We start from the raw sequence: 25275 nt of genomic DNA on the forward strand, positions 1-25275 counted from the left end.
CCTGAGCAAAAAGGGTTTATTTGCTTTAAAAAACAAACCCTCCCAAACACAAACAAACAAAAACCCTTTTCAAATCTCTCCTCCTGACAGTCCAGTATTATTTGAGGTTATCATCCAATACCTTGTTCTGATTTCTAAATACATTGTGTTAAATAAAGTGTGCTGCTGATTAAACAAATCCATAAAATGGAGGAAAACACCTGGAAAGAAACTTTGTTCATCACAAGCTCACAACCACTGCTACTGTTTAGAAAGAGATACTTTTACAGTGTTTATGTTTTTGCATTTATTCTAATTATATATCATTTTATATAAACGCCACACTTACTGAGGATGTAAATAATAATAATCGTAGAGAACTGAAACTTTCGCACAAAACTTACTGTGCAAGAGTTAATTTAATCAGAATTGCATTTATGAAAAAAAAAAAAAAACTTGATCGTTTAGTTTCATTGTAATTGTTCTTCCATCTTGTATAAAGTGTGGCAAACTCTAGTCCTGGTTTTACCTCATTTAGCTTCTGTCTTTTATAGTTGTAAAGCACTGAAAACACATATGAACTGAACTCATATTACACTTTAAAGGCTAAGCACCACTTAATGGACCTCCATGACTATTTCACATTATTGTAGTTACTGACATATATAAGTATGAATTAAAATTAAAATAGCAGCTTAATTTGCTTTAAAACTGACAATTTTATTAAATTGACGGAAAAACCCGAGCTCGCTGCGGAAATTCTTGAACGCGACCGTGACGTCACTGGTGGACAACAGCTGAACAACGCCGCGGTAAAACACCGTTATGACTGACTGTTATGACAGTATCTAGCTAGCTAAATAACCAACATTATTCATGACAATAGCCTAGCAATAAGCTAAACTCAAATTTAGAGGTACCGTTATTCTTGTAAATGTGATCGAAGTCGAACTCGAATTCATCCGACACTATAAACCTCCGTAATGCAGCTACGTAGCCGAGTATGATCTGAGCCACCGAGTTTAGCAAGTCAAGCTAACGTTAACTAACACCAACTAAAACAGGCGAAGTGAGTGTCCTTACCCTGTTTACCTCCATGTTACAGAGGCTCTTGAACACCTTTCGTTGGTGTCCTTACATGCCCATATTGTTGGAAAAGCGCCAGTGAAGTGAGCTACAGATAACGGAGTGAGCGGATGGTCCTTTCCAAAGTGCCCGTTTAAAGTTGACAAATTTAGTCCATTTTCTGGATATTTTGGGATCTTTGGGCCATTTCTGCACAGATGTCCCACTGTACATTGAATGATTGCAGCCAAAAACAACACACCTTTTCCTCATTTTGTATTAAATTAAGTGCAACTTCTAGAGTTGTTGTCCACCGTCTACGTCACAGGCAAGACGCCTATTAGAGTTTCCCAACACCGTGGGTGGGGGGACCAACGGTCTTTTAAATCTTATTCCTTCAATTAGTAAGAAATAACATGTTTTCTGACTATCAATAAACACAAGTTAGGAACTCAAACACTGTATTTGACACTTTCATAGAGCTGGTGCTTAGCCTTTAAGGATCCTTGTAAGTTTGTTTTGTTCATTCACCACACAAATAAATCTCCCTCAACCAAGCCACGTTAACAAAGATTTCTTTTGTATTTTTAGTGCATGCCTTAGTCAATTAAACTGCAAGGAACAAATCAAACGAGTTGCTTTTGGCAGGCGTTTCATGTGAAGGTGACTAATTCAATCAGTGTTCTCAAAGGCCGTGCTCATCTGCTCATTAGTGCAAAGTACACTTGGTTACGGGAGGTTCACTCCTACTCCTTCGGATAACAGATGCCTTCTGTGTCTCTCGACATCACACTGTAAAACTGCTTTCATTAGCATCTGCGGATATCGGCTTCAAAAGGAGAGGAAACTCGCGCATTTCTTCAGATACTAAAAAGAGGATATTCGTGCGATGGTCTACTCTAGCGACTTCAAAAGATATCCCCTGAATTCACAGGAGCAGCTCATCAATTTATTACTAATGCACTACTGTGAACTGAGGATGTCTACTAGGGCAACACTAAAGCGCTGAAATAGCACAGACTGGATTTTAGCTGCAATTTTCACACAGTAACTCTGCAGTGGATCTTCTGAAATCAAGTTTTTCTCACCTGGCTGATCAGCTGCACTATAAACTCCACCACGAGTTTGGACTCCTTGTTGAACATACCCTGCCACAGCTTGTCTACAACTCGCTGTGTGAAATAAAACACGTTGTTGACCAGGACCTGGTAGTTCCCCCCAGCTGTGATGGGCATGGATCCATCTTCTCCTGTTGGACGTTGGGTGTCAGTGTATTAGCAGAGGAAGATATCAATAAACATACAATAAGCATTAAACCAGGCAAGGTTTAAAGACAATAAGCTGGATTCATATTCTCAGGAAACGTCAGACTGTCATGCATATCATCACACAAAGTTTTAACCATGAACTCTCACCACAGAAGCACAGAAGGCTATAGGTGCTGCATCAGAGGTAGCTTTGAACAAACAAATCCAACAACATCAAATTTTACTGCGATGGCCCTAGGTAGCTAAGCACATTCTGAAAGTCTTTGTGAAGAACTGACCGAGCAGAACATCTGCGGCGAGGAGATGTTCCATCACACTGTCCAGGATATAGGACTGAAACTCCTTCTGCTGAGTTCTGGTGGAACGCTCAGGGGAGGCCTGCGAAAAACACAATTTCAGCACTTTCGCTACACAGGCGGTCACTACATAGGCTTCGTAAATATAAAATACACATTCTGATTGCCACTAACCATGCTTTATGATGCTTCATCTATTTAAAGAGCTTAAATTTCACTGTGTAACTATAATTTTATAAGGCCATGCCACTCTTCCATTCTATTCTTCTCATATTTTTTGTGTCATAATCCATTTTTATGAAAATACAGCAACCCCCCAAATCCATGACATGAGATTTACATTACATGAAATTCATTAGGAACAAAATGACTATGCACCGATCAGCCATAACATTATGGCCACCTCCTTGTTTCTACACTCATTATCTGTTCTCTCAGCTCCCATACAGAAGCAGTTTGTTTTAATACAATTACTGACTGCAATTTGTAAGTTGCTCTGCATGTTTTGTTTTTTTCAATGGTCAGGACCCCCACAGAGTAGGTATGATTTGGGTGGTGTATTATTCTCAGTGTTGCAGTGACGTTGAGGTGGTGGTGGTGTTAATGGGTGGTATGAGAGGATCAGACAGTGTCACTGCTGAACTGAGAATAGTCGACCGACCAAAAATGAGCTACTGTCTCATTATATCTTCAAGGTGGTCCAACAAAGTAGATCTGTCTCACAGAGTGAACAGTGAGTGGATACTTGAGTGAGTGGCTTAGTGGTTAGCATGTTCGCCTCCCAGCGCTGGGATCTTGGGTTCAAGTCCCATCTGGGTGGAGTTTCCATGTTCTCCCCATGTTTCCTCCGGGGTCTCCGGTTTCCTCCCACAGTCCAAAAATATAGAGGGTAGGTGAATTGGCTTCTGTCTAATAACTGTCCTGCTGTGTGAGTGAATGAGTGTGTATGTGTGAGTGAGTGAATGTGTGTGCACCCAGATATAAATTGGAACTCTGTCCTGGGTGAAGTCCTAGTGCCCGATGCAGTCCTCCAGGTGGACGCTGCCGCTTCTCACCAGTGTGTGTGGATTGAGTGTTCTGAGCGGTGTGGATTGTAAAGCGTCCTTGGGTATCTAGAAAGGCATAAGTGTAACGATAGATAGATAGATCACCAATACCATACCTGCTCTGTGGTGGTCCTGACCTTTAAAGAACAGGATGAAAGGAATCCTACAAAGTATGCTGAGCAACAGATAGACTACAGTGTGTAACTGTAGAACATACAAAGTGCTCCTGTGTGGTCAGTGGAGCTGAGAGAACAGACAGTGGGTGTAGAAACAAGGAGGTGGTCACGATCTTATGGCTGATTGGTGTATTTCCATGAGAGCCATCTTACCTCCAGCAGTAGATCTATGACTGGGGTCTGTTTGCTTGCTGGAGTCAGGCACAGATTGTCCATGATCAGCACTCTCATGAAATCAAAGACATATTTCTTGGCGGGGTGATTGGTCAGGTAGGTTTTGGAGCCCACGTTGCAGTACTCCGACTGGCTGCGGTTCATGCCTGTGTCCGCCACGAAAGCTTTAAATTCTTCAGTGGGGGAACCAGCTTCGTCATCCAAATCGCTGACCTGAGGAAACGGTTTAGAACGTTTATATCAAGCATGTTGTGTAATACACCTCTGGACAGATTTAAAACTTACCATATCCTGGGACTAGAACCAAGTTCAGCAACATAATAAGTGTCTGGCGCACTAATGGACTAATCTACCGTTAGGGTGTTGTGGCTAAAGGAATATTGTACTGGCTCAAGATTAAACCTTTACAATACATTATATTTAATCTATCTGAGAAGAGTGGGACATATTCATTTGGGCTAAAATATACTATGGAAGTTCTACGTTGATAAACAGTAGTAAAATAAGCTTTTAATCACCTTCTCTATTTCCCACTGAAGTTTTTAATAGTTATTTCAGATATTTACACTGAGCTCTAGCAAATGTTTTAATCACTGCATATAATGTGAATTCAAAAGAGTCAGCAGCTTTGCAAGGTTTTATTCCCACATTATTTTTAAATTTTTAAAAATATGTTACGTAATTGAAACGTGCATTTTACTGTATTTCCTCTACTACTAATTTGCTACACATTTAATAACATTTATGCCAATTAACAAATATTTAGTTTGGAAAGGGTCTGAAACAACGAGTTCCACTGTAACAATGAACCCCACCTCTGAGAAATCTGGAGCTAATAATTGGTTTTGTTTGTAGCTGAGAAACAATCTACGTTCAAAATTTTTTAACACCTTCTAAAAGTTTCCAACTCAGGGGCTATTTCACCTCTACTCTACATACTTTTCCATTATACTGTTAAATTGTAAAATTCAGAGACTAATGTGATACTGTAACACGAATTCCACAAACAAAACACAATACTTACCATTTCAGAATAAGGTCTTATGTTGAAAGGAAAGACAGCGGCAGCAAGGGCACACAGAAAATCAGGGCTGTGCCACATGGGACCAAGGTCAGGGACATTATGGTAGAGGTAACGGAAAAACTGCATCAGAGTCACAGGGTACTCCCTTAGCCAGGAGCCTTCCTCCTCTGACTGCCAGGGCTACGGGGAAGAGGCACGGGAATTAAGGCAACATAGAAGCACAGCTTGGTGAAAGAAGAATATAAGTTCTGTTAAAAGTGCATGTCTTTAGCTTTTGATACAATCCATATTTCTGTTTTGTATTAAAGAAAAAATACATCTTACAATTTTGATTGTTTACATGAAAAAAAGTATAATTTCCATCAAATACATTTATATTTTTATATTATACTCTAAATGTAAGTTAAACACACAAGGGAAAAACATTAGAGTTGTATGACTGTTGATATAGGTCTGTCCTCGCCCACGCGGTGACTGAGGGTCTCACCAGGTTGAGCATGCTGCGGAGCATGGCCAGCAAGAGGAAAGCTGCCTCGGTGCACACATTGTGGATGGAGCCCACTACAGTGGCACTGGAAGCAGGAACCCCAAATATAAACGACCAGATGGAATCCAGGTCAAACTGTGCGGAAAGAGAAGACATGTCGCTTTGTGAAGCTTTACAGTAAAGTGTTAGGGCTTAGGTTAAGGTTAGAGGCAAACATATTCAACACCACATCCACAGGCATTAAAAGAAGTACTGTACCTACAAGAAAAGCAAGTGATTTCAAGATTTACCTGTAATTTAACAGTTAATCTTAAGTACTTATTAATGAGGCATGCAGCATCTTTGGAAAAACTTTAAAACTGATATGATACACATATAATACTCAAACAAACAAAGACAAAAATAGAAATAAGTGTGTGTTTGTGTGTTTGATAAATTGTGATCTACATTGTTAATTTATATAAGCATCCATTTCACAAACACACAAGTAAATGAAATGAAGTGTATATAAAAGTTTCGGATTATGAATAGTTTGAGTAATAAGAACAGGAGGTACACAGTGTGTGGGCTTTGAAATCTCCCGTAATGTTCAGATTCATCTCTATATTTATACAACATACTGCAATGCAGCAATATACTGCTATGTATCAGCATCAGAGAAATTAATCGGAGGAAAGTGGTTAGTGAGAGCTGTACAGAGAGAAAGGTGACACGATAGACACGGTGACAGGGACGCACAGTTAGTACGATTAGTAGGGAAAAAGGGATGCATACTGACATGTACCTGCAGGCTCTCAGGCAGCTCAGTGACTGGTTGTTGCAGGAACAAAGCCATCAGAAGGAAGTACAGCTCGGGAACATTTGTGTGTTTGGGCAGCAGAGTCTGCAGAACAGGGAATCCTGGGAAATGGCAGGCATCCCTGTTTATCTCACGCAAGGTGGACCTGCCACCCGCACTTCGACCCACGTTGAACCCTGATACAGCAAAAGACATAGTTAAAAAAAGATCTCTGCACACACATGTTAACTAAAAAGTGCAAACCTATGGTGTAAATTGGCACCAGGCAAATGGCACATTCCCATTCCATTTGCAGATTTTACAATAGACTAAAAATGAAGAGAATTAGGATCAAAGGTTTATTGGTTCAATTCCTTCAACCTGCAGGAAAACTGGGGACTGAAGGGGTAATGGAAAAACAGCATTGTCTCCTCCCTCAACACTGAGAGCTGAAATTCCCTTGAGAAAGACACCTAACCCTCCACTGCTCCTCGGGTGCTGGGATAGCTGCCCACTGCGTGTGCTCACTGCTCTTAATATACAGTATTAATGTACGTGTTTGTGTGTTCACTGCCATCGATGGCTTGAACACAGAGGAACATGTTTGTTGTGGTGGCGTTACAATGACGATAAAAGCATGTTCACATTTAGTCCTGTCACCTTGGCAAGAACTGCTTTTATACACCTTCTGAGGAAATGGATGAGGGATAACTCTGCACACAAACTCACACGACACATTTTTGTCACTACAGTATCCCCATGGCACCTCCCTCCTCCCTCACTCACCCAGCACTGTGCCAATCTTGTTGGTGAGCACAGAGTCTGTGTGGTCAAGCCAGCCCCCACCAGAGAGACCCTCTTTAAAGCGACTCAGGATGGACTGGTTACTCAGCAGCACCACCAAGATCCAGAGAGCTGCTGTTACTGTGCTGGAATGAATATGCTCTTCCATAAACATCAGCAGCCAATCAAAGCCAAGCGTTCGCACCAGCTCCTCACATGCCCTACAGAGGGCAGCCGAGATGGGGAAAGGTTACACAGTCAAAATAACACTGAACACTTAAAAGAAGAAAAAAGAATGAAAGAGAGAGAGAAATAAAGAGAATCATACAGCACAAGGTATTCAATACGTTCCATAGAGTTAATATTACAGTAAATACAGTTGGTATATCATATATTTCATGCCCTAAAACTCTAGGTGTTGACCTTGGAAATGTGCCAAATGGTACATGAAGTTTTTCAGGTAAAAGTAGTCACTTACTGAGCATTAACGGTGCATTTCTCTTTGGAGCTGAAGAGCAGCTTGAGCAAAATGTCCAGCAGCCGATTGCGCAAAAGGATAACGTTGGAGGAGAGCAACCCCCCAAAATCGTCATCATTTCCTGAAAAGAAAGCAATCCAGTCAAACATTGGAAGCTACACAAACCCACGTGGGAAGTGGAACGACACTGACATAACTGCATGTCATCTCTGATTTACATTATGAAACTACAACAGCCTCACCTCCATCAATCTTCTCCTCATTGTTAACCTCCATAATCACAAACTTCTCACAGACAGCAAATGTGGGTAAAGTGGATGAAAGAAACTGGCCGAACCTAAAAGGAAAGGAACAAAACACTTCTAGATAAATACAAGATATGATAAATACTGTTATTAATACACTTAATAAGATTGAATACTGTTCATAACACATACTAAGGCTTCTCATAACCAAATAAACAAACATATGATGCTTGCTAGTTGACTGGACCGAAATGGTGTACCTGAGCAGGTCGTAGGTGTTGGGGAAGCCCTGCAGTAGCAAGCTGAGTACGTTACTGATGGCAGCGATGGTTGGCTGAGACAGAGACTGGTCCCTAAGGGTCAGCAGCAGTTTGGGAATCAGCTGGAACTCCCGTAACAGCTTAGCATTCTTAGCAGCTTCGCTGGAATCATAAGAGAACATTTATCTCTGTGAATATGACTTTCTACAACTGTCACACGCCTTTTTTTTTTTTTTTTAAATAACACGAGAATTCAATACAAAGACAAAGCAGGACAGAAAATCTCACCTGGATTCAGTCAAAAGCTCAATGAAATGCTCGAAGAGAGACAGGTGCAGTTCATAAGGTGCGTGCAGCCAAACCTGTCATCAAACATCAGAGAATTTCTCTGATCAAAGTCTTAAAAGCAACAGTGCAATAAAATATGTGTAAAAATGTTAAGACAAACAGCTACCACTTCAAAAGTCTAATTTACAAAGTGATCCATTCAGTCTCCAGAAAAGAAATACAGTGGCACCTCAAAGTCACAGAGCAGGTCCTGGAAGGCAGTGGAGTTAGGGATGATGGAGGTTTCGTGGCCACTATCCACAGTGCCGACCAGGGAGAAGGTAAGGTGCAGGATGTGGCTGTTCAGTAGCGAGCGTTTCTTCTTCAGCAGCATGGCTAACAGCTGTAAGCAATATAGAAGTAAAGTTTTTCACCAATACGTTTAAGGTTTTAATGTTTCATAATTTGATATTATCCCAGTTTGTTCTTAAACCATCTAAAGTTCATGGTAAAAACTGAAAAATGATACAGTACGGTTCTATTTTCTATTTCAAACACCACATAGCTGCATTCAGGCCACATTTGAAACCCACCAACTGTTAAAACAGTTTTATACATAGCTACATCCCTGCAGTTCACCTGATAGCCTTTGATGCGCTCCATCTCTTTGCTGGCCAGTGGGTTGCTTTTGACCACACACACCAGTGCCTTCACGGCAGCATAAAGTCCCTCCACATCCGAGGCCATGGCCACCAGGCCCAGAATTGCGGCTGCTCCTCCAATGTACTGCAGGTTAGTGGCCACTGGCTTGGGCACGAAGGCTCTCACGCCTGGGTGGAGACAGAGATGGAGGCTATGAATATATGAATTTTATGAATACTCAGAGATACCATTGTGTAGCGTTAACCTGAACCTGTTAACAGTGATACAGCATGATGAAACATGCACAAAATGACAGAAAGAATGACATTTACATCAACAAATATAACAGAACGCCCACGGCATTTCAAACTTCATTTAAGCAGCTGCAATGAGCACTTTATATGTAAAAGAGAGAAAAAATATATAAATTGTGGCACCCAACATTATAAACATATACATAAATATGAATGCTTCACTCAGTCTTTGTATCTTCAAACATCCAGATGGAATAATATCCAAACAACGCATGTGTCATTGTGCAGTTGTAAAAGCAATCACGGTTCAAATGTTGATTGCAAAACATTCTGAACATCAGCACTGAGAAATGCTTTTCTAAAATATGGTTCATTACCTGTGTAGTTCCAAATATAAATAAACATGAAATGATATTCGTATATTTATACAGGAGGGCCTCGGGATACGTCAGTCCCGAGTTACGATGTTTCGTGGTTACGACACATCTCCCATTTACTGTATAAAGCCTTGTTTCGACTTAAGTGGTTTAGCGTCGTAAACGTCGTAACGTGAACTTCATGTTTGGTGTGCGCGGCGGAAGAATACACGGTTACGCGGCTCGGGACCGAGGAGGATAGGTGTTAGGATAGGATAAGTGCTTACAGTATGTTATTTACGTACAGTATGTACGTACGTTCCGACTTACACCGAAAATCGGTTTACGACGCGACGTAGGAATGGATCAACGTCGTAAGTCGAGGACCCCCTGTATTATTTAAATATATGACAGGCTAAAATTTGAACAATAATCTTTAAAATGTTGTTTTCAGGTAATTTTCGTGGCCCAATTCTGTGAAAACCATTTGCCAATTTAATTGTGATTTTTCCCTCTAACTTTTTATTTACATATGTGTAAACATATGTGCAGCTGAACTCTTACCCAGATAGCCGATTACAGCAGCTCCGATGGTCCTGGCCGGACCGTTGAGATGTCCGGCAGCATTGTGGACGAGTTTGACTGGAGTGGCATTCTCGTGTGACGAAACCGCCAACTACACACAGGGTTTCAAAACTCAGTTCTAGTTAATCCACAAATGAACACATGGACAGTCTCACTTTAAATTACACAATTACACATCACTGCATTTTTTTTTGTTGTTGTTGGTTTACTCAAAGACTTTACACACATAGTAAACAAGACTTAAAATGCACTGAATATACAACTTATTGGAAACAAAAAACCTCACGCAGTCTTTTTAAAAGATCCAATTCACAACTAAATGTTAACGCACTAAATAAAAGTAAAATACAGATGTTACAAAGATGTACACTTGGAAAAATTGTACACGTTCTGCTAAAATGTAATAATTAAATAATTAAACAAACTTTGCTGACCTTCCCTTAAAAATCAATTTAAAAAATAACTGAAAGAAGTAGTACTATTGAATAATTATGAAACGTAATAATGGTATCAATGTGCTGGTGCCACCATCCCTGCAAACCCAGTAAACAAGAAACGTCCCTGGACGTTCAAAATAGGTCTATAAAAGTAGTCTGTCCGTCAAGAACATATTTTAAACGTCAATGACGTCCAAAATCCATCTTAATAAGTTAGTTAAGTGGTGACCAATCGATAACGTCAGTGGACGTCCAAAACGCGTTTCATACAAGTAATTTATTTCGGGACCAATTAATAATGTCAATGGACGTCCAAAATACGTCTAATAGTCGTCTTTTCAATGTCTGTGTTTGGATGTCTTTTCAACTTTCATTTTCAACCTTAAGAGAACGTTGATTAGACGGCAGTCATTACGTTATTTCAACGTTGAATCATTTGACGTTGAAATGTACAAAATCACAACAATCGTAGGATCGCACCACCTCTTGCTGGTTACCTGGCAACTGTAGTACTGCTAAAGGTGCTGAATACACTAGCAAACCTGGAGATATCAGAATGACAGACTCATTTTGCTCATTTTGTCTTCATTTGCTCATTTATCCATTGACAAACAATAAGCACTTTCAAATGAAACGAGTGTGTCAGAGTCCAGAATTAACACTGGCTTGCTTAAGAATGACCACTATATAATTATTTTACATTCTCTAAAGAAAATCTCATTCACCCCGTTTTGACTGAGCTCTCAGTCAGTCCCACTCCCACTGCTAATCAGATTTAGCTGCTCTAAAAGAAGAATACACCTCAACGCAAGTCTTAAAATGTAATATTCTGCAGGCTTTGTGCAACACCAGAGAGGTGTTTTAATCCTCAAATCGTTTAATCACCCAAAAATAAATAATTATTAATAATCCCTGCAAACAGGAAACCTTTTTCACCTGTTTGGCGATGGCCTTGCTGTCCAGTTTGTTGTAGACTTTCCTGATCTTGGCTACTGTGAGTGCAGAAACAGAGAGGGCGTAGAGGCTGAAGGAAACTTTTTCCTCTGGAACCAATGCTACAGGACAAGGAGGCACAGCCTCAGTCTTTGAGTCTTTACCTGAGAAGCACAAGCAGATATTCGATAAACACAAAGCATAAGCAGTACAAGCACATCAAGTACTGATGTCCAGGTCAGAACCAAAAGACTTCCATGGCTCAATGGATTATCTATCAGCAATCCTAATCCTGATTCAATTCCAGTTCCTTGTTTCTTGTATTCTACTTAAGCTACTGTCGTATGTGTGTACAAGCCTGCTGAAAACTGATATTACTAGGGTCTACTTTCTGTTCAGCTACATGACTGGGTTTCCCTCTCCACTCCCATTAAATATTGTTGTTAAATGGTTGAGAGAAACTGGGGTATTCAGATTACCAGCTGGTTGGATTACTTTCAGCATTCATCACTGTCGTTACTGAGTAATAATCAATCAGACAGAGAAAGTCTGAGCTTGTGCTGAGTTTTACACAGACTTTACACTTCAAAACACAGCTGCACGATCAAGATTTCCAGCACCAGCAACTACTCTGCACTAGCGCAACTTCTCATGTGTGTGATTGTTATGACTGTAGCGCGCATTGCTAACAGGATCACATTGAAATGGCAGCGAACAGGTTTATGTGTTGGCCTCACGGTTGTAATCTTTAAAGGCTAAGCACCAGCTCTATGAAAGTGTCAAACAAATAAATACAGTGGAATTTGAGTTCCTAACTTGTGTTTATTGATAGTCAGAAAACATGTTATTTCTTACTAATTCAAGGAATAAGGTTTAAAAGACTAATAGGCGTCTTGCCTGTGACGTAGATGGTGGACAACAACTCTAGAAGTTGCACTTAATTTAATGCAAAATGAGGAAAAGGTGTGTTGTTTTTGGCTGCAATCATTCAATGTACAGTGGGACATCTGTGCACAAATGGCCCAAAGATCCCAAAATATCCAGAAAATGGACTAAATTTGTCAACTTTAAACGGGCACTTTGGAAAGGACCATCCGCTCACTCCGTTATCTTTCACTGGCGCTTTTCCAACAATATGGGCATGTAAGGACACCAACGAAAGGTGTTCAAGAGCCTCTGTAACATGGAGGTAAACAGGGTAAGGACACTCACTTCGCCTGTTTTAGTTGGTGTCAGTTAACGTTAACTTGACTTGCTAAACTCGGTGGCTCAGATTATACTCGGCTACGTAGCTGCATTACGGAGGTTTATAGTGTCGGATGAATTCGAGTTCGACTTCGATCACATTTACAAGAATAACGGTACCTCTAAATTTGAGTTTAGCTTATTGCTAGGCTATTGTCATGAATAATGTTGGTTATTTAGCTAGCGAGATACTGTCATAACAGTCAGTCATAACGGTGTTTTACCGCGGCGATGTTCAGCTGTTGTCCACCAGTGACGTCACGGTTGCGTTCAAGAATTTTCGTAGCGAGCTTGGGTTTTTCCGTCAGTTTAATAAAATTGTCAGTTTTAAAGCAAATTAAGCTGCTATTTTAATTTTAATTCATACTTATATATGTCAGTAACTACAATAATGTGGAATATTTATGGAGGTCCATTAAGTGGTGCTTAGCCTTTAATTACACATTACCTTCATCAGTATTCGTACATACTTAAAACTTGCAGCGTACTGTGTATTCTCTGTGGGAATGTGCGCACTGAACCATGATGCGACTATGTACTGGTACACACTTAGTATATAGCTACAACAGCTATTTTCAAAAAATGTCAGTTATTATTATCATTTGTACACACAGGAGGCTGTAAGGCCATGGTTGTGAGCATAAACCTTATTTTTACCTAATAAAATTGTTAATATAGAACATGTATGCTACTACAACGTTGGATCAATAAAGTGTTATCTTTTAAGGCGAGAAAATAGCCATGGATCTGTGTATATAACAGATATAGCACATTATCCACAGGATCAAACCGTAGGCCTGGGAACTGTATTATTCCACACAAGGAACTGCTGGGAACATAATTAACGGCACTTTGGAGGTTGAAAGGTTTGCCTAATGTTGCTATGACAACACTCTCTCGGGCTAAATTTCAGTGGCTGGCTGCAACTGTGAAGTGTGAAAAGCAAGGTATTCAGAAAGGACTCTCTGCAAGTTCTAAACTTGTGGATGGTCAGTCAATTTCACTACTGTCCAATCGTGACCTTGGAAATCCACTTTACTGCACTATTTCTTGATTTCAGATTTCACAAGCCGTGTGTGCTCAATCCAAAATCGGTGTCAGCATCAAGTGCACCTTAAAGTAGCTGTATGCTTCAATTATGAGGGGTCTTTACAAATTAACTGGATATCAAATGCATCTACACAGTCATTGTATTTTAACTTATTTATTTTGCTATCTCATGTGATTATTAATAGGAAAGGGACATTGTCAGAGCAAGGCAACGTGTCCCAGAACCTTCAACAGGCCGTGTATTTTCCCATGAAAAGCCTTTCACTGCACCACGGTCACTCTGACTCACATGGCAGGTAGACGGCCTGGAAGCTGCCCACATAGTTGGGCCCCAGTTCGAAGATGGCAGCGACGCTGGCGGCAGGTAGCACTTCCTCCAGGAAGTGTGTGGGTCCTAGACGCCAAACCAATGAGGAGAGCTGCCTTTGGGCTGGAGGAGTCCCGATATAACTGTACACCGTACTGACGACAGGAGGATTAGCAGCTCCTGAACCACCAGGAGCACTGTGCACATAATGGAGCTGAAGAGGAAAAGAGAGAGAGAAGACAATGTAGAGAGGACGTGAGGGACACTGTATGTGGGTGAGGAGGAAGGAAGGAGCTTGCATTGTGCGTGTGGTTTTGTTATTTTTGTTAGTTGTGGCCTCAGTTATCACTTTATCGCGCATCAGACGGAAGCTGTGGTGGAATCAAAGGTAGACCACAAAAAAGTCCCTGATGAAAGCTGTGTGTGAGTGTTTGTGTAGGTGTGTGGGTCCAGATGGTGTGTTGTTTGATGGCTGGATTGTCTGACAGATCTGTCTGATGTTTCTAGAGAGGGTGACATCAGCCCTGTGCTTCCCAGCCTTGGTGCTGCCAGGTGACCTCTTTACAAAGCTCAGTCCAATAGAACAGATTGAATTTCTGATCCCAGCCCAGTCAATTTCAAGTTCAGTTTTATGTCTTTTTTTAAAAGGAAAAACTCTCTGATAAAGAAGCAGGGCTAGAGCCTTAACACGACCCCAAAATCTTCTCTTACACAACTATGTTTACACCATTCCTACCAGAGAAGGGTTATTACATTGGTGTTATATTATTAACTAATTTAAATATCTGGGGGGCGGGGAGTGAAAAACAGCACTGTCTCCTCCCTCAACATCCACGCCTGAGTTGCCCCTGAACAAGGCACCTAAATCCAACGGCTTCCTGGGTGGCTGAGACGCTCTGTGTGTGTGTGTGTGTGTGTGTTTTCACTGTCATGGATAGTTAAGTATAGAGACACAGCTTACACAGCGCACTCAGATGGGCATTTCCCTTTAAAATACTGTGCTTCCTTCTTTCAGTAATTTCCTCAGGGACAGATTTCCAGATCGAGGCCCTGCCTCACCTTGACAGTGCTGACCAGCTGGCCGTCGATGTACAGCGTGGCCATGCTGTTCTTCAACATTCCTTTGCTCATGACCAACACCAGGTGGTGCCACTGTCCCTCGGTGATAAGGTCAGCGCAGCGGAAACGGGCGCAGCAGGGAAGGATCTCGTAGAAGGAGGATTCCTCACTGAAGTCATCCGCTGTGGGGGGAGTCAGACAGGAAATGACATCACACACCAACTACAGACACAAAAGGTACTTTGTAAAGTGAGAAAAGTGGCTAAAAATCTGAGATCTAATTATTTATTAAGTTGGTGGAGAAACCTGAGATCCTAACAAATTTGTAACCTAAACCAATGTCATTTGACAAAGAGAGAAAGAGAGTGAGAGTGAGTGTGTGTGTGTGAGAGAGAGAGAGCGAGAGAGTGAGAGAAAGAGAGAGTGAGAGAGTGAGATAGAGATAGAGTGAGGGAGAGTGAGAAAGAGAGAGTGAGAAAGAGAGAGAGAGTGAGTCTGTGTGTGAGAGAGAGAAAGAGAGAGAGAGTGAGAGTGTGTGTGTGTGAGAGAGAGATAAAGAGAGAGAGAGAAAGAGAGTGAGAGTGAGTGTGTGTGTGTGAGAGAGAGTGAGATAGAGATAGAGAGTGAGAAAGAGTTAGAGAGAGATAGAGAGTGAGGGAGAGAGAAAAAGAGAGAGTGAGGGAGACAGTGAGAAAGAGAGAGAGAGGGAGTGAGAAAAAGAGAGACAGGGAGAGAGAGTGAGATAAAGACAGAGAGAGAGTGAGTGAGACAGAGATAGAGTGAGAGAGAGAGACAGAGAAATAGAGACAGAGAGACACAGAGAAAAAGAGACAGAGAGAGAGAGAGAGAGAGTGAAATAAAGAGTGAGAGAGAGTTAGAGAGAGATAGAGAGTGAGGGAGAGTGAGAAAGAGAGAGAGGGAGTGAGATAGAGAGAGAGAGAGACAGAGAGAAAAAGTGAGACAGAGAGAGAGTGAGATAAAGAGAGAGAGAGAGTGTGAGTGAGAGAGAGAGACAGAGAGAGAAAGAGATAGTGAGATAGAGTGAGATAGAGAGAGAGACAGTGAGTGAGACAGAGATAGAGTGAGAGAGAGAGAGACAGAGAGAGAAAGAGAGACAGAGAGAGAGAGACAGAGAGAAAAAGAGAGACAGAGAGAGAGAGAGTGTGAGTGAGACAGAGATAGAGAGTGAGAGAGAGTTAGAGAGAGATAGAGAGTGAGGGAGAAAGAGAGAGAGAGGGAGTGAGAAAGAGAGAGAGATAGTGACATAGAGTGAGATAGAGAGAGAGAGACACAGAGAAAAAGAGAGAGAGAGTGAGATAAAGAGAGAGAGAGAGAGAGAGTGTGAGTGAGACAGAGATAGAGTGAGAGAGAGAAACAGAGAGAGACAGAGAGAAAAAGAGACAGAGAGAGAGAGAGAGAGAGTGTGAGTGAGACAGAGATAGAGTGAGAGAGAGAAACAGAGAGAGAGAGTGAGATAGAGTGAGATAGAGAGAGAGAGAGACAGAGAGAAAAAGAGAGACAGAGGGAGAGAGAGAGTGAGATAAAGAGAGAGAGTGTGAGTGAGACAGAGATAGAGAGTGAGAGAGAGTTAGAGAAAGATAGAGAGTGAGGGAGAGTGAAAAAGAGAGAGAGGGAGTGAGAAAGAGAGAGAGAGATAGGGAGATAGAGAGAGACAGAGAGAAAAAGAGACAGAGAGAGAGAGAGAGAGTGTGAGTGAGACAGAGATAGAGTGAGAGAGAGAAACAGAGAGAGACAGAGAGAAAAAGAGACAGAGAGAGAGAGAGAGAGAGAGAGAGAGTGTGAGTGAGACAGAGATAGAGTGAGAGAGAGAAACAGAGAGAGAAAGAGAGACAGAGACAGAGAGAGAGAGAGAGAGAGAGATAGAGTGAGATAGAGAGAGAGAGAGACAGAGAAAAAGAGAGAGAGATAGATAGAGAGAGAGACAGAGCGAGAGTGTGAGTGAGACAGAGATAGAGTGTGAGTGAGACAGAGATAGAGTGAGAGAGAGACAGAGAGAGAGAGACAGAGAGAGAGAGACAGAGAGAGAGAGACAGAGAGACAGAGAGAGAGAGAGAGAGACAGAGAGACAGAGAGACAGAGAGAGAGAGAGAGAGAGACAGAGAGAGAGAATATGTAAAATCATTTATTCACTTGCTAGAAAATTAACCCAAACCTGGTCCAAAACCTTTAACTTTGTCAACACCACACAACATCAGAAAAGTTTACAAAATACAAAAAGAATAATAACTGCATGTTACCAAGATAAATAAATCCTGCCCCATCTGTGTCATAAACAGTTATTATAGCCAGAACCTGCCCTCAGTAGTTGTGAAACAGCAGAGGCTGGAAAGGAAGTGAAAGTGCTGTGCGAGGGTCTTTACCATAGCTCTGCAGCAGCTCCTCTTTAGTGGACACCACGAGGGAGCGATCTTTGGCGGAGAGGACGATGGCCAGGCAGACGTAGTGCTGCTCGGACGCTGTGGCTCTCCGGACCACGGTCAGCAGCCGGACCGGGTGGTTATGGGGAGGGGAACTGAAGCGCTCCACACAGAACCAGGAGGAGTAACTTAGACCAGAGGGAGGAGGAAACAAACGCTCACCTGCAGGGGGAGTAACAGCAGACCAAACTATTAAAACAGTACAGGCAAAGGATTTACACAAGGCTCATCTGTCACAGTAGTCAAAATCTGGCTACTTTGACATAATTACACCGTTAGGGTCTAGTCAGTGGTTGCATTAATTATTCAAGATTAATCCAACAGACATTAACATGGGAGACAAAATGGATACATTTCACCACTGCACAAATTAGAGTTTCTAACTGGTGAAGCTGCCCGTCAGTCTCTCAAAGCCAGAATAAGGTTCGCTGGTCACAGCTGTTGACGTCAGAATGATATTAACATATTGTCCATGTCTCCTGCAGAAGCACAGCAGAGATCTGAATGAAAATCTCTCTGTCAGAGGAAAGCATGATGTCATCCTCAACAAAAATGGGTCAGAGGACGTGTTGCAGGAGTCTATCTATAAATACTGAAAACTCCACTTACATTTACATTCAGCAGAGGAGGAAAGCAGGGAGGGGGAGGTGGAATGTGGTGTGGGGGGGGCAGAGCAAGGGAAGATAAACAAAGAAATAGACACTGAACAAAAGTGGGAGGAAAACCAAAAAACTAAGTGAAAGAAGACACTGACAACAAAGGAGAAACACAGAATATAAAACAATGTATTGCGTGTGTGTGTGAGAGAGAGAGAGAGCGAAAGAGAGAGAAATAGAGAGAGAGAGAGAGAGAAAAAGAAAGAGAGCAAAAGGGAGGGAGAGACAGAGAGAATGAGTGAAGGAGAGAGAGAAAGAGAGCGCTAAAGAGAGAGTGAAGAAGAATGAGTGAAGGAGAGAGAGAGAGCAAAAGGGAGGGAGAGAGAGAAAGAGAGAGCGCTAAAGAGAGTGAAATGGAGAGAGAAAGAGAGAGTGAAATGGAGAGAGAAAGAGAGTGAAATGGAGAGAGAGAGAGAGAGAGAGAGCGCGAGAGAGAGAGCGCGAGAGAGAAGGCAGGCCTGCATCATCTCATTAATACTACATAGCACTGCCTCTCAGGGCTGCTGTAGCAGAAGCTGCTTAAGACCTGAAGATGCATACTTTTTTGCTCTCAACATTGCTTTATTTATTTAATTCAAGGCATTTTTATTTAGCCGTCTTCTTGTCTTAGACCTCACTTTATAGATAAAAATTGCAATTTAAATCATTGTCAAAATACAGATTATTAACATTTTTTTTTCCCCACAACTTGCTCAGCCCAGGTCTCAGCAATGAACTTTGCCTTTATCAGCACCTGCCTATGGACAGAAAAGAGATGGGAAAGTGGGCTACTTTTTGCTGAGTCAAGGATTGTGTGAGAGCCAGAGAGAGAGAGAGAGAGAGAGAGAGAGAAAGAGAGGGAGAACGAGAGAACACTGAAATACTGACCATTTCCCATTCCACTGACAACAGCTCCGTCACTCACTCCAGATGTGTTGGCATTGTTAGACGGTGCATTGTGAGGGGCCAGACTTGGCAAAAACAAGCAGCTGGATGGTGTGTGTGAGAGAGAGAGAGAGTGAGAGAGAGAGAGAGAGAGAGAGAGAGAGAGAGAGAAAGGGAGAGAGAGATCAGTGAGCTCACTTGGCACACTCTTTATATCCATTTTGTGCATTTTGTTCCTGTAAATTCTTCACATATTTCAAACAGCTCTAGTGACTTTGTGCTCCACTTTATACCTTATACATCAACACAAATATGCACCGTGTAAAAAATACATTGAAATAACCCTCAAGCCTTTTTCGACCTAATCTTTCTGTCCATCAACTGTACAGGGCTGATTCCCACCATTAATCCCCCTGTAATTAGAAAAGAACAGAACACCCATTGATTCAAAACAACGCGTAAGCACCTATGCCCTCTACTAATGGGGCAGACTGAGATATTGTGAAAAATACATGTAACAACACCCCATTAATGTCTACAAGTTTAATTTAAAAAGTGGAAAAATAATGCAAAACCAAGCTGGTTTCATTACTTTTCTGCTACTACTATTTTACCTCTGTATGTCTTATATGTAACTTATTTGAAGAGCATTGTAGCCAAATAACATGCGAGCTACTACTTAGATCTCCTTCCCCAAGGTGATCAGTAGTTTAAAACCCAATATATATGTGATACAGGAGGTCCTCGGGTTACGATGTTTCGTGGTTACGACATCTCCCATTTACTGAATAAAGTCTTGTTTCAACTTAATTGGTTGTGCGTTGTAAACATCGAAACGTGAACTTCGTGTTTGGTGTGCGCTGCGCGGCGGAAGAATACACAGTGACGCGGCTCGGGACCGAGGAGGATAGGCGTAAGTTGAGGACCCCCTGTATTTACATTTGTATTATTCATAACTGTGTCAGTGTACAAAGCCATTTGTTTTCCAGTACTGATGTAAAATCTGTTGCTTTGATTTCCATTTACTGACGCCAGCATTGTCTACAAAGCGAAACAGAAGATTCTGTCGAGTTAAATCACCAGATGTTTCCTCATATCCTCTAACAAAAACAACCAGACACTGCTCTACCACCAGCCTGTGTGTGTGTGTGTTGGTTGGGGGGGGGGGAGTGAGAGTATGTGTGTCAGGTCAGGGTATGTCTGGGGTACAAATGTGTTAATGGACCCCAATCCAGCCACCCCCACCCTCTCCCAAAGAGCTGTCCACCAGCCCTCAGAAGCTTCAGCCCAGCTGCGACTCCATTAATCCGCTCCGCCCGGCTCAACATGGAAAGAGTTAATATGAATATTTCATACATCCAGATGGGGGCTGTGTGTGTGTTAGAGTAAATGTGGGACAGTGCAGTCAATGCTGCACCTTTAATTTTCAGCTAAACAACAGCAACTCAGAGCTTGTGTTGAGACAAAAGATGGAGAGAGAATGCCGTTCTGTCTTTGTGTGTTAACAGCTGTGTGATAATCAAATTTCCCATTGATATAAAAACTGCATTTATTGCATAGCGTTGTGTTTGTTTTGATGTCATCTGTATTTTTAGTGCAACTGAACTGGTAAATCATTTTCAAAACGAGTGCAACTGTAGTGCTAATCTAAAGTCCTGGTTAAACGAGGCTAGCTTTACTTCAGGATGAAGTATATATTACTCATTGTTGCTCTGCAACAAACACAAATGGCTTAGCAACATTTAACCCAGATCCGACAAATGGTGGGGCTGCAGCCAAGAGCGAACTGAACCAAGGTCTCACTGACCAAACTGCTTTTGATGTTCGATGCTAAAAATCAGAAGCCTTGCAGCTCTGGAAATATGTGGGTCGTTGAAGCTAACCTTCAAAATCAGCATTAACACCACAGAACAATAATGAGTCCTGCTGTATTCCTTGCCTCTACATAATTCATGAAAACTATCAAATATAAAAGACAGGAGTTATCTTGAGCCTGTTCACAGCATTCTGACTGAATTATCTTAAATAAAACCAGGCGGGAATGTGCTCTGCTTTCAACTCTGACAGGTTGAGAGATTTAAGAGGCATTTCAAATATCTGTCTGACTTTTGTTAACCTAAATCTGGGGCAAGACCCTTCAGAGAAATGGTGCCTTCCTCGTAATCTTTCTCATTCAGAACGAACAGCAAAACAAGCTTGAAATTTTGAAGGCACTGTTCACAGCATGGTCTTCAGCTTTATCAAGTTGAAAGATAAGTTTGAATATTACCTGTCACTGAATTTATACAAAGCTCAGTGCAGAGACAACACTGACATATATTCTCTTCTACAGCAGCAAACGGAACAGCACTGCACTCTTTCTTCTCGGTTTCTGCTGTTTTATTTTGCTCAGAACTCTCATTTATCTGTGCTTGTCTTACTTTTGGTCCATTTAACCTCATCTTTGTGCTCTCACATAAAAGCAGGTCCAGGAGGGACTCAGATGAGGGGGCGAGACAATCCTAAATCTCTACTCGAGGGCAGAAGTAGAGCAAAATCAGAATGACTTGTATTATACCATGTTTTGTGACCTAGGCAGCCCTCAGAAAACTAACTGGGTCATCTTGTTTCATAGTGGGTGTGTTGGTAGGATACAGACTATAATTTTAACTTTAATATATTCATTCATTCATTCATTCATTATCTGTAACCCTTATCCAGTTCAGGGTCGCGGTGGGTCCAGAGCCTACCTGGAATCATTGGGCGCAAGGCGGGAATACACCCTGGAGGGGGCAACGCAGACACACACACTCACACCTACGGATACTTTTGAGTCACCAATCAACCTACCAACATGTGTTTTTGGACTGTGGGAGGAAACCCACGCGGACAGAGAGAGAACACACCAACTCCTCACAGACAGTCACCCGGAGGAAACCCACGCGGACAGAGAGAGAACACACCAACTCCTCACAGACAGTCACCCGGAGGAAACCCACGCAGACAGAGAGAGAACACACCAACTCCTCACAGACAGTCACCCGGAGGAAACCCACGCAGACACAGGGAGAACACACCACACTCCTCACAGACAGTCACCCGGAGGAAACCCACGCAGACACAGATAGAACACACAACACTCCTCACAGACAGTCACCCAGAGGAAACCCACGCAGACACAGATAGAACACACCACACTCCTCACAGACAGTCACCCAGAGGAAACCCACGCAGACACGGGGAGAACACACCACACTCCTCACAGACAGTCACCCGGAGGAAACCCACGCAGACACAGGGAGAACACACCACACTCCTCACAGACAGTCACCCGGAGGAAACCCACGCAGACACAGAGAGAACACACCAACTCCTCACAGACAGTCACCCGGAGCGGGAATCGAACCCACAACCTCCAGGTCCCTGGAGCTGTGTGACTGTGACACTAACCTGCTGCGCCACCGTGCCGCCCCACCTTTAATATAAAGCTTTCAAAATCACCGTAATGTTTCTCTGACATTAAATAGTGCTACTTTTGTTGCTACTCTCAGCTCAGCACTGCAGAAACTGCACTATGTAACTTTTGGAGGGTAGGAATCCCCATTCCCCACTGATTTTAGGAAAGTGCTGTAAAAGTGAATTTCACTCTGGAACTGTACGGGGAGCCGAGGAGCAAAATATACAAAATCTTAATCCCTTTAAGAGTTCCATTAACGTACTAAAGCCCTGATTTTCTGTGTGTTCCCCTTTAATGAAACGCTACGGTTCAATGTAAACAATTTCCTCAAATATAAACAAGTTTGAATGGCATACCACTGTCTATAAAACAAACTCTGGCCTCAGGTGGGTTGCTACATAACACAACTAACAGCTATACAACAAGAACTTAATTAACAATTTGATTTTTATCAAAATATTCCCAAAAACCCCACCACTTACGTACCCAAAACCCTCAAGTGAAGTGTCGAACTCCACAAACGCAGGCGTGACTGCAGACCCATGAAGGCGGATATCATGTGGCGTGGTCATTGAGACCAAGCACTTGACCCGTGTGAGGGGCACGGTGCTGCCCTCAGGTGAGCGCACCAGGCTGCGGCTGATCCTGTACTGACTGTTGTCTTCATTCACTGCAAATACACTGTCCGGCCCAAAGCCCTCCATCGACGTGGTCATGCTGTCTGCAATGACAAAAACAGACTGTTAGTTTGGGAGAAAGTGTGTAGAACCGTGTAGGAATATAGAGACAAATATCTAATAAATGTGTTTATTTAACATCGCGCGTTTCTAGAAAACCAAGTGTAATATATAAGTTTATTATATACAGGGGTTAGACAATGAAACTGAAACACCTGTCATTGTAGTGTGGGAGATTTCATGGCTAAACTGGAGCAGCCTGGTGACCAATCTTCGTTAATTACACATTGCACCAGTAAGACCATGTGCATCCAATGGTTCAAACATTGTGTCCTGAAGGCGGTGCCGTGTATCAGGACGACAACGCACCAATACACACAGCAAGACTGGTGAAAAATTGGTTTGATGAACATGAAAGTGAAGTTGAACATCTCCCATGGCCTGCACAGTCACCAGATCTAAATATTATTGAGACACTGTGGGGTGTTTTGGAGGAGCGAGTCAGGAAACGTTTTCCTCCACCAGCATCACGTAGAGACCTGGCCACTATCCTGCAAGAAGAATGGCTTCAAATCCCTCTGACCACTGTGCAGGACTTGTATATGTCATTCCCAAGACGAACTGACACTGTATTGGCCGCAAAAGGAGGGCCTACACCGTACTAATAAACTATTGTGGTCTAAAACCAGGTGTTTCACTTTCATTCTCCAACTCCTGTATATGGTGTATTATAAGTATAAAAATAAGTAATAGAAAACCGTATAGTACAGTAAACATTAGCGTGTAATAGAGAGATATATAGGGAAAAATGTGCAAAAAGAATGTGCAACAATATATACAGGTCTCTGGTTTTGTTAAAGCAATACAACTCGGAAAATAGGCTGCATATATATATAGCAGTGTTGGATAATGAAAGATGAAGCTCCCAATATCAAGAAAAAGAAAGGAATGCCAATAGGGCATACAGGCCTGTATGACTGTATCAGAACAGCCACATTGTACAAAACCTCTATGTGTTTTGGCAAAAAAAAAAATAACCTAGGTTAAAAAGTCAGTGGAAAAAAAGTGGAACATACAAATCACCACCCCAGCCATGTGTTAAAGCCTGAAAATCAAATGCTCAGAAAGCAGAACAAAGACTCCTCTCGAATGAAACTCGTTTGCATATCCTGTTTTGGTTTGCCACTGTCATGATCGACTTCTGAAGTTTCTCATAAGAAAGCGTCTTTCTGTTTAATCAAGATCAGCTGACGTTTTCCCATCAGGTAATGTGCTGAGGGAAGATGAGTTTGACTTCTTGCGATGAGGTCGTGTGTTTAAAGCTGGCCGGATTGCTCCAATTAAGTCGAGCCACCCTAGTGTGCAATGGTAAAACCTTTGCCATTGAAAGTTGCTAAAGGGTTCCTTCAGAGAGTTGAGATCCTAAAGGTTATTCCCTCAGCAACAGTGGTGGCAGAGAGCTCATCTTCAGAAAAGCAATTTAACCACCAGCTATAGTTACTGCCAGTAAGGCAGGAGAAAGAGAAAGAAAATATGCTTTGTTTGATGATATACGTGAGCACTGACTTTTTAAAGACTGACCCCATGAAACCACAGCAAGCGCTGTTCTCTTCTCAAATGCAGGGAACCTCACTGACGTAAGTTATGATCAGTTTACGACCAGTTAAAAAGGTACAAAAGAAAGAAATCATTGCTTCTACTTACTTCTGGCTTCAGCCTCATAACTGAGGGAGCTAGGCTTGTGAACCCGATACTGTTTCAGGAGCTTCTTATCCCAAGCACCGCAGTTCAGAGGATTCCCCAATCGCAGAAACTCCCTGAGGAATAAAACACAGTTTATCGTCAGGTCAAAATAAGACAACAGATAGCATTACCATTAAACTGTTTTACTCTTCAACACGAGTGAATTTTACGGCTCAAGGAGAATAACTCCACAAATCCATCATTTGCCTGTGATTTGTTGCTTTGCTGGAATATGTCAAACATGCTGTAGGCACCCTGCAGACAAAG

General features: G+C 42.1%; 1 protein-coding gene across 8 annotated transcripts in view; it reads right to left on the bottom strand.

Moving 5' to 3' along the window:
• The window catches only part of LOC136676233 (WD repeat and FYVE domain-containing protein 3), a 100256-nt gene that overhangs the window by 23534 nt on the left and 51447 nt on the right, over positions 1–25275 (bottom strand). For 7 of the 8 annotated variants that reach the window (XR_010796266.1, XM_066653084.1, XM_066653085.1 and 4 more), the window contains 21 exons: positions 24970–25082; positions 23075–23309; positions 19156–19256; positions 17576–17794; positions 15195–15376; positions 14118–14349; positions 11537–11697; positions 10143–10254; positions 8966–9156; positions 8577–8729; positions 8348–8421; positions 8060–8221; positions 7797–7891; positions 7555–7675; positions 7080–7297; positions 6294–6490; positions 5516–5650; positions 5029–5208; positions 3984–4217; positions 2591–2690; positions 2133–2293 (listed from right to left, as the gene is read on the bottom strand). Coding sequence is in view for 7 of the 8 variants with exons in the window: in XM_066653084.1 (XP_066509181.1) it covers positions 2133–2293; positions 2591–2690; positions 3984–4217; positions 5029–5208; positions 5516–5650; positions 6294–6490; positions 7080–7297; positions 7555–7675; positions 7797–7891; positions 8060–8221; positions 8348–8421; positions 8577–8729; positions 8966–9156; positions 10143–10254; positions 11537–11697; positions 14118–14349; positions 15195–15376; positions 17576–17794; positions 19156–19256; positions 23075–23309; positions 24970–25082 (3376 nt within the window). In the remaining variant the exon portion in view is untranslated. The remainder of the gene's footprint in view (positions 1–2132; positions 2294–2590; positions 2691–3983; positions 4218–5028; positions 5209–5515; positions 5651–6293; positions 6491–7079; positions 7298–7554; positions 7676–7796; positions 7892–8059; positions 8222–8347; positions 8422–8576; positions 8730–8965; positions 9157–10142; positions 10255–11536; positions 11698–14117; positions 14350–15194; positions 15377–17575; positions 17795–19155; positions 19257–23074; positions 23310–24969; positions 25083–25275) is intronic. The other variant, XM_066653082.1, reaches the window with a different exon arrangement.

This window comes from Hoplias malabaricus, chromosome X2 (genome assembly GCF_029633855.1).
Source record: "Hoplias malabaricus isolate fHopMal1 chromosome X2, fHopMal1.hap1, whole genome shotgun sequence".
Taxonomy (NCBI): Eukaryota; Metazoa; Chordata; class Actinopteri; order Characiformes; family Erythrinidae; genus Hoplias; species Hoplias malabaricus.